Genomic DNA, 10,304 nt, shown 5'->3' with positions numbered 1-10,304 from the left:
AAATTATATCATTGGCAAATAGTGCTAATTTGAGTTCTTCTTTTCCTATCCATATCCTTTTAATATGTTTTTGTATTTAATTTTTCAGAATTTTATTGAGAATTTTTGCATCTATGTTCTCTAGATATATTGGTGTGAAGTTTTCTTTTTTTGATATGTCTTTGTCTGGTTTTGGAATCAGGGTGATATTGGCCTCATAAATGAGTTTGGAAGTGTTCCCTCTTTTTCTATTCCATGTGAGTGGTATGTTTTTTCCCAACCTTTTACCTTCAGTCTGTGGATATTTTTTTCATATGAGATGTGTCTCTTGGAGGCAGCATATTGTTGGGTCTTTATTTTAAATTCAATCTGCCAGTCTATGTCTTTTGATTGGTGAGTTTAAGCCATTAGCATTCAGGATTATTATTGAGACATGATTTGTATTCCTAGCCAGTTTTGTTTATTTTGGGGATTTAACTTGACTTTGTATCTCCTTTGATTAGTTTTTCCTTTAGTGTAATACCTCTCTCTGCTGATTTTCATTGTTGTTTTTCATTTCCTCCTCATGGAATATCAGTCCAATATGAAAAGTAATATATATAATATCAAAATTAAAATTAGAATTATTTATGAAATCCATGCCCATGTGGGGAGATTTCTAATTGAGTTTTCCTGATTTGATTCTTCTCAAGATTTGAGACATTTAGAAGATAACCACTTCTTGACTTTTCCTCTAACTTTTCTTGGGTTGGGGTTAGTGATCATACCAGCTTACCTCTGATACAGTTCTAGGGAGGATCTTTCCAATCTTTGGTGTGTCTCAGTACCTACTAACTTTCTGTTGGGTCAATGGAGACAGTCCCTGATTGTGACTTTAGTGGCCAAGTTATTTCCTTTTAGGGAGTGCAGGCTTATGTTCCCTTCTGAAGAGAATGTCCATGTCTCCGGGCTGTCACACCCAATGTGGGCTACCTGAGGCATATTTTGGAGTGTGAAGGGGATGGAAATTCTAAGGTAGAGGTATTATAATCTGTTTGATGTGGTGGTGGCTGGTTTGTGGATGAGTGCTGTTCCTTCTTGAGTGCAGAGGTCATAGGTTAATGGCTTGTATCTGGGCACACTGGGTGGTGGTTGTTGGCTGTGGGATGCTTCTTCCTAAGCCCATTTGTGTGGTATACTGCTGTTGTGTATAGGCACAGGTTCTCTGCTGGCTGTTTGGGGTTATCTTTGGAATTGACTTCTACAGATCTGTACCTTTGAATGATAAATGAATTAATGGCACCTCTGGGATTCACAGCTGTGGATCTTCCTAGAGGTGCTGGGGCACTGGAGTTACTTTCTATTGCTGGGGTTTTCTCTCCAACTAATGCTTATTCATCAGTTCAGGAGACCAAGTCTGCATTCTTGGAAGATGCTGCAGCTGCTGGCTGTTTCTATTAGGTGTGAGGGCACAAGATGCAGGGCTGAGGGGTGCCACTGATTGCTGTGGATGCTGTGCATCCATTGCTTCCATAGGGGTTCTTTAAATTGACATAGAGCTTAGTGGCTGACTGGTCAGCTGTTTTTTCAGTGCTTCATTTCTGGACTATAGAGAAATTGAGGCTTGCTGCCTGGATCCACTCCATCATCTTCCTTTTTTTCAGTATTTTCATGGTAGCATCTTTTTTTTTTTTTTTTTTTTTTTAAAGAGAGACTGAGAGAGGAGAGAGAGAGATAGAGAGAAAGAATTTTTAATATTTATTTCTTAGTTCTCGGCGGACACAACATCTTTGTTGGTATGTGGTGCTGAGGATCGAACCCGGGCCGCACGCATGCCAGGCGAGCGCGCTACCGCTTGAGCCACATCCCCAGCCCATCATGGTAGCATCTTGTCCTTTGGTTTGTGCAAAGAATTGCTGCAGAGGTACTGCATGGTACATTCTTGTGAGCACATTAAAATATTTATATTAAGTTGATTTTTGTAAGTGGTAAGAGATATATAGGGGTCTAGTTTCATTCTTCCATATGTGGCTATCCAGCACTGTTTATCAAAATTATTATCCTGGGGCCAGGGTTGTGGATCAGTGGCAGAGTGCTTGCCTAGCATGCATGAGGCACTGGGTTCAATCACTTGCACCATATAAAAATAAAAACAAATAAAATAAAAGTATTGTGTCCATCTGTAACTAAAAAGAAGAAAAAAGAAATGATTATTCTTTCTTCAGAGCATATTTTTAGCCTCTGGTTTGAAAATTGTTATGGTTTGGATGTGAGTTGTCCTTGTGTGAGACAGTGAAGAAATGAATGTGGGACTGGTAAGACTTTTAGCCAAATAGTGATTTAATCCCCTCATAGGCATTAACTGAATGGTAGCTGAAGTGGTATGGTATAGCTGGAGGAGGTGGGAATCAGGGTGTGGCTTTGGTGTATGTATTTTATCTGGAGAGTCGAGTCTCTCTCTGCCTCCTGGTCACCATGATGTGAGCTGCTTCCCTTGGCCATCATCTCCTGCCATGGTGTTCAGCCTCACCCCAAGCCCACAGGAATGAAGCTGGCCTTCTGTGGACTAAGGCCTCTGAAACTGTGAGGCCTCAAATAAACTTTTCCTCCTTTAAAATTGTTCTGGTTAGGTCCTTTAGTCACAACAGCAAAAAAGCTGACTAAAACAAAAATTATTTGGCTTCAATTCTAGGTTTTAATTCTAAGCTCTCTATTCTGTTCTCTTGCTCTCAGTGTCTGCTTTTCTACCAGCATCATGTTGTTTTTATTACTACAGCTTTGTGATATATTTTGAAGTCAAGTAGTTTAATGTCTCCTGCTTTGTTCTGTTTTGTTTAAGATGGCTGTTGCTTTTAGTTTTTTTTTTTTTTTTTTTTTTTTGTGTGTGTGTGTGTGTGGTATAAAAAAAGTTGCTAGAAATGAGAGTAGAATGGTTGATCATCAGAACCTGGACAGATTAGAGTGATGGGGTGGGGAAAGGTTGATGAGTGGGAAATTAATTATAATTAGATAGAAATAAGTAATTATGATGTGCTATTTCACAGTAGGATGACTGTAGATAGTGGTAACATATTGTATAATTTAAAAACCTAGAAATAAGATTTTAAATATTTTCACTATAATTTATAAACTTTTGAGGAAACAGATAAGTTTAACCTGGGATATAAACATTATGCAATGTGCCCATGTATTGAAATATCACTTGGTACCTCATAAATATGCACAATTTTTATGTTTTAGTTAAAAATAATAATAAAAAAGAATTCCACCATTCCAGGCTACCATGGGTAATCTCAAAGGGAACAGACTAAAGGTAAGTCTTGCTTAAATGTTCTACCTTGAATTTGTATCAATAGCAAACAATATAGGTTTACTCTGACATTTGAGCCCTAAAACTTTCCAGAGAACTAAATGGAGACTCCAGTAGAGAATATAAACCCTTCTTTGCTTTCTTCAAAGAGACTTTTGTAATCCCAGAAGTGATTTAAAGTGGCATTTCTCATCTGTGTGGGAAGTAGTAGGTCCTAAAAGTTTAACAATACTGTCTCAGAGAACTAATTGTATCCTATTTATTAAGCAATAGCTTATTTTTTAAAAAATAAACTAAATTTTTCTAATTCAATAATACATATTAATTGAAGAAAATCTGGGAAGTTTGGGAAAGCCTAAATGAAGAAATCAAATTCATCCATAATTCGTCATGGTAACTATTATTAGTTTAATATGTTCATAGGCATATGGTAAATAATAGGAAAAAACTGTAATTCTCCTATTGTATTTTCAACACAGAACACTCTGTCAACAATTTACTTCTGACATGAGATAACCAGATATGAATTTTCTCCACATCAAGCAATTTTCTGACTTCACTGGATTGTCCTACAATTTATTTCAATTCTGAACTACCTACATGGAGTTTGCATCAGATCCCACAGGTAAGGGGCTCAGTGCCACAAGATTGTCCCCTACTTCAGATGCCAAAAGCAAATCTGAGCCTCAGGGACTTCTGACCAACTGGCTTCATGTTGAAAGTTCCTTTAGGTATTATGTTTTTTTGAGTTCTTAATATATCCTGGAGGTTAGTTCTCTATCTGTTGTGCATATGGTAAAAATTTGCTCCCATTGGGTAAGCTCTGTCTCTACCTCATTGATTGTTTCTTTGGATGACCTTTAATTTATTGATTTCTGATTTATTGATGATTAAATATTTTGATTTATTGATTCTTGATTTTATTTCTTGCACTTTAGGAGTCTTGTTAAGGAAATTGGGGCCTAAACTGGCATGATGAAGATTTTGGCCTTTACAGTGGCCACATCAACCTACTTAATTCTTCTGTTAATTGAACATTGTTTAGAGTGAAAAATTCTCAACAGTTGCATTATGAGCCAGTATACTGAGCATGTCTTTGCATAAAGTTAACAACTCTGAGAATTGATTTCCAAATTTTATTTATTGAAGAAAGTCATAACATCTTTCATGGCATATGTTGCTTTTCTATGTTGTATTTCTTCCTCAATGACATTTAAAAATATTTTTCACTGACAAAAAATGAATCATGTTGTCAAATTTTATTCTCTTCTTTTTAACACTACAAATAGTGATTCCATTTAATCTCAGAATTTGAAACAAAAAGTATATTTTGTAATATCCATGTAAAAGAATTGAATTTTCATGAGTTAACATTCATTTCAACAGATAGTCAAGGCAAATGTTATTAATTATAATAACATTTAGTTAATAATTATTTCAAGTCAGAATTTATTTTCCTGTTCTAAAGTAAACTATGGTTTTCTCAGCCATTGAAATTGTTGCATTTCTATTACTTGTTGTGCCAGGCCATTGTGATCTTAAGTAAAGGAAAGGTTGGATAAGTTTGGGGCCTTGTGTATACACTTGAAGAGAGACATGGATAAGCAAAATTAAAATGACTGTACTTATAGTTATGTCTGTTTAGAGGAACCAATGATACCAGAATGATGCTTATGGGATCTGGGACTCTAGTACTGAAGGTCAAAGTAAAGATAATTGGCAATTATTGAGAGCAAAGTATCATTTTGAACCAAGTGTCACAGATTTCTGACATATCTCTCCATTAAATATTGTCCATTCTAATTTCTATCTCTTGACCATTTTACCTGGGTAGTAGTCATTTGCTCTTCCCAGAGAGTGTGAGCTGGAAGAATTATTGCTGGTTTGCAAGTTATACAATTAAATTGTACTAGCTACTTTGTTTTAATTGCTTCTGAGGGACTTTATCCCAAAATTACTAGGAAGTGAACTTTAAATTACTTTGGGGATTAGAAACATTCTCAAAGCAGCAAACATTTTCAGTTGCTTTGGTGTTCCATTGGCTGATCCTTTAAAGGATCCTCTAGTAGTAAAGAAGACTGTGAAGAGCCCCGGCTTTCATCATTACTGGAAGTCGTTTCTGTTTTGCCCCTGGTTAATTGTTTTTTCCAATGCCAGCAACTTGATTTTAATGAGAACTGGGAAGTAGATAGTTCTTATTTATTCTGCTGAAATTATTGAAGTGGAAATCATGAGACTAGCAATCTTGTAAAAATGCAGGACTTCTGGTTTTGGCATTTTAATATAGAAACACTCCATATTCCAATGTAATGGGGACACAAATAATTATAGAAAATTGCTATATTAAGAATTTTCAAGTGGCCTTACTGTCATAAGTATTGCTAAATATGCAGAGAGAAGACCCCAGCTCTGCTGTTAGAGCAGAGGAAGCTGACATCTTTGCAAAGAGGAGGTAATACGCATTTTCTCCTACCCGAAGGTAAAAGAGTAAATCTCTTGTTACTGAAATTTTGTAATTTGTACATTTATGATTGTAGCTTGAGACTGGGCACTAGTGTTTTCCTGAGGTCAATTTATTATTCATTATGTGCATCAGGCAGGACAATATAATGTTTTACAGATACTTCCTGAGTGTTACTCAAAGACAGAAAGAAAAATCGTTCTACCTAACAGTGTTTCTTGTTTTGTTTACCAACATGCTGTAGTTAATATTCTTAGTATGTTGCAGGTACTTATAGTTCCCCCAAATGAAAAACAACCAAAAGTCCTTTTTCAAAAAATACGTCTTCTTTACTATTTGTCCTTTGAGCTCCAAAACTTTTCTGAAACTGAGGTTTAATTACCTTTGGAGCAGGATTTACATATGCTGCTTTGTTTTAATAACTGAAGAGCAGTGATTTTTGTTAAGGATATCATATTGGTTATTCAGAAAAAAACTGTTATGACATACATGATTTTTAAAATGGTCAAATGCTTGTTGGCCAATATTATTTGATACATTTTAGATTTATTTCGAATTATTTGGTCAAAATACTAATGTGACATTACATTAAAGTAATTTTAAATTCATAATGCAAATGAGTTGCATAATTCTAACCCAGTTGCATGTATTCTTAATCTAGTCTCTAAGAAGGACATTTAATTTAGAGCTAAACCTCTTTTATGAGATATGAAAGTCTAACTGATCTTAACTTCAAGGATAGTAATGTATTCTTGTGTTATTTGTATATTCAATTATAGGTCTTTATTGCCCATGAGGGAATCCACTTAAGAATGTAAACAGTTCTTACAGACACTGCTGTAGCAGATCACATGCATTCCAGCCAGTATAGAATTCCTGTCGGTGAAAGAAAATATTAACATGGGAAAATACAATCAATCTTCTGTGACAGAATTTGTCCTGCTGGGGCTTACAGGTTACCCAGAGCTTGAGGCCATTTACTTTGTGCTGGTACTTTGCATGTATCTGGTGATCCTGTTGGGAAATGGAGTCATCATCACTGTTAGTGTCTGTGACTCCCACTTGCACACCCCCATGTACTTTTTCCTCAGTAACTTGTCATTCTTGGACATCTGCTACACTAGTTCTTCTATTCCCTTATTTCTCAGCAGCTTCTTAACTTCAAAGAAAACCATCTCCTTCTCTGGATGTGGAGTGCAAATGTTTCTCTCCTTTGCTATGGGAGCCACAGAGTGTGTCCTTTTAAGTATGATGGCATTTGATCGCTATGTGGCCATCTGTAACCCTCTGAGATACCCCATCATTATGAGCAAGACTTCTTATGTGCCCATGGCTGCTGGGTCCTGGATCGCAGGGGGTGTCAATTCTGTGTTGCAGACTTCACTTGCAATGAAGCTTCCTTTCTGTGGTGATAATGTCATTAATCATTTTACTTGTGAAATCTTGGCGGTATTAAAATTGGCCTGTGCTGATATATCCATTAATATTATTAGCATGGTTGTTGCTAATGTGATTTTCCTTGTGGCCCCAGTACTTTTTATTTTTATATCATATGTTTTCATTCTCTCCACCATCCTGAGGATTCCTTCTGCAGAGGGAAAACGGAAGGCCTTTTCCACGTGCTCCGCCCACCTAACAGTGGTTATTATATTCTATGGGACCATCCTGTTCATGTATGCAAAACCCAAGGCTAAAGACTCTTCAGGGGCTGACAAAGAACAAGTCACAGACAAAATCATTTCGCTCTTCTATGGAGTGGTGACACCCATGCTCAATCCCCTCATCTATAGTTTGAGGAACAAAGATGTGAAGGCAGCTGTGAAGAATATACTGTGTCGCAAACGTTTTTTGGAAGGAATGTAAATGCTACTCCATTTTTTTTTAATTGTTTTACTCTAAATGCAGGGGTAATTTTTACTTGGTGGTTCCAAAATAAATATAAGGACTAGTGGTACCACTAATTTTTTAAATTCTTAATTTTTTTGTACCTGATATTTAAATGAAAGAGAAATGTAGGGCTAACCTTTTTCCCTTCACAATAGGTTGAAGAAGAGGAGATACAGAAATTTATGAATAAAAAATTCTCATCCAAATCACCCTCTTTCTCATGGATAATGAAGTTTAGTTTAACTCTGAAATGATGAGTTCTATAATCTTATGTATAGGGAAATAACATTTTAATAACAATCTCTTTTATGTGAATCAGTTTTATAGTCACATCATTCTTAGAAAATCTAGTAGGAGGGGGTCTTGTTAAGGGTCAGAGTACTATATAAATTCAACATAAAGTGACCCATAATGAGATAGATATGGTCATATAGAGGGGATGGAGGAACACTTGAGTATTGGGTACCTGGACTGGACATATGTCATTTTCATTGAAAAATATGAAGCTATATCACCTAGGTCTGATTTCCTTTTGGTTACTATCTGGCAAGCACCCCACCTACCATGAAAAGACACCTGGGGCAATGTCACCTTTTGTTTATCCAGCTGATAGTGAATTTTGGTCTATCTTGTGTTTAAATCAGTGAGCAGTGGTATCTTCAAATAAGAAACATTGTTATTATCTTTTAACATTGTTATTGTTTAATGGCTGAAAAATTAGTTTCTAAAGAATTTGACAAGGTTCTCTAAGAACACAGTGGTGATTTATTAATGATAATTTAGTATAGTTTAACAAATTAGCTATTTCTGCAGTTACATGAATTTCCTGTAGAATAGGAGCTTTCCTTTCATTCATTCAGTTATTTGTTACTTATTTAATCAACCAGTATTTATTGATACCTATATTTTCTCAGGCATTGTGCTAACTATTGAAAAAAATAACACAACTAAACAACCTGCAAAAACAAACAAACAAACAAACAAAAATAGAACACGAGGAACACTTTTTTTTGTTTTTGTTTTTGTTTTTTGGAATATAGACTAACATTAATTGGGGACAAAAATATATAAAAAAAATTTACCTCTCCCCAGTTGGGTCTTGGGTCTTGGTTGGGCTGAGCAGAGTAATGGGTAGACTTGGAGCAATTAATTAATTTATTGAAGTGCTGAAATCAAACCCATTGAGTTACACTCCCAGCCCTACTGGGAGTAATTTAAACGTGCTCATATGCTATGTTCATATGAAAGTATTTGAACCATCTTTGAGAAAGAAAGAAAGGGGTTCAGTGAGAAAGAGGGGACAGTGGAGTGAGGAAGAAAGCAGTGCATACTAGAGATTTCAAAGACAAGAGAATGAGATACTGCAAAAATAGAATTAGGGAAAAAGGAAAAGAATAACTAAATAGAATTTTTGGGAAGTTTAGATGCTGATTTTGTGTGGTCCTACCTCATTAAGTCTTAATAATCTCAATAAAGATGAACAATATTCTTTAAGACATTTTGTGATGGATTCAGTTTCTTTTTGCAGTTTCAACATTCTAAGACTGGCTATAGATGAGCATAATTTGGGTATGTAACAGACTTAAGGGGGAGTGGTTCTCAATTACAGTGTAGCATGTGAAGAATTTTTGAAGGGAGTATGTAAAATTTCCCTTGAAGTGGGGATTGTGTCCCAGGAAGGAAAGGGCGACTTATGCTTAGCTGAGTTGGGAAATATCTCAAAAGACATTTCAGAAGGACAAGAAAGTAAAAGAGAAATTGTTATAAAGCATCAGAACACTTGTTTTGCCTCATATGCATGCTGACATTTCTCTGAAGGAGAATTAATACGTTGATTCTGAATTTTGTTTTTGAATCAGGATTTTTCATATGCTGCAAACTGAATTTCCTTCGAAAGAAACATTTACTCCGAAATATTTTTAGAAAATAACATTTTCTAAAAGGTCAACCTACAATATTTGGAAATATTTTAAAGATTTTTATTAAATTTTGAATATGAGTTTGTAGTAACATTGGGGCAAAATACAAACCAAGAAAAGTGATGATATATTAAGCAACAATAGCATATATTGCATTTCACTAGTCACCCACAGTCAAGGTTTTATGAAGAGAAAATATTTAGAATAAATTTACATATTGCTTATGAATCAGAGTCAGTGATTTTTATATTTTTCTGCCAATTGATTATCAGAGAATATTGTACACTTCTATGCTTTTTGTCTTGCCCAGACTATATGACCTTTTCAGTTTGTTTTAATCAGTCTTTTCTTACCTGTTTCCTCCTATGTTTTAAGGTAAGCTGATATTTTACCAGCAGTGTTTGGAATTGTGATTTTGGGGATGGAATGATATATAATATCCACTTTTCTTATTTCAAATACCTGGACTTGTATTTTTTTTTTATTTTTTTAAGAGAGAGGGAAAGAGAGAGAGAGAGAGAGAGAGAGAGAGAGAGAGAGAGAGAGAGAGAGAATTTTTTAATATTTATTTTTCAGTTCTCGGCGGACACAACATCTTTGTTTGTATGTGGTGCTGAGGATCGAACCCGGGCAGCATGCATGCCATGTGAGCGCATTACCACTTGAGCCACATCCCCAGACCTGGACTTGTATTTTTACTATCCTTTTTCAATTTTAATTAATTAGTTCATTCAACAGTTAATTACTGCCAACCATTTATTTAACTTGG

The 10,304-nt window shown here is 35.4% G+C and overlaps 1 protein-coding gene across 1 annotated transcript; it reads left to right on the top strand.

The window, feature by feature from the left end:
- The first annotated feature begins 6,629 nt into the window (after nt 1–6,629).
- On the top strand, nt 6,630–7,592 carry LOC144254587 (olfactory receptor 13C7-like). Its single transcript, XM_077797935.1, has one exon. It carries the CDS (start codon nt 6,630–6,632, stop codon nt 7,590–7,592), a length of 963 nt encoding a protein of 320 aa, XP_077654061.1.
- The last annotated feature ends 2,712 nt before the right edge of the window (nt 7,593–10,304 follow it).

Source organism: Urocitellus parryii, chromosome 4 (genome assembly GCF_045843805.1).
Source record: "Urocitellus parryii isolate mUroPar1 chromosome 4, mUroPar1.hap1, whole genome shotgun sequence".
Classification (NCBI taxonomy): Eukaryota; Metazoa; Chordata; class Mammalia; order Rodentia; family Sciuridae; genus Urocitellus; species Urocitellus parryii.
Note: the sequence above shows the minus strand (reverse complement) of the source record. Positions and strands in the feature narration are given on the sequence as shown.

Coding starts and splice junctions, on each gene's coding strand:
- LOC144254587 (XM_077797935.1), top strand. CDS start 6,630: ATGGGAAAATACAATCAATCTTCTGTGACAGAATTTGTCCTGCTGGGG.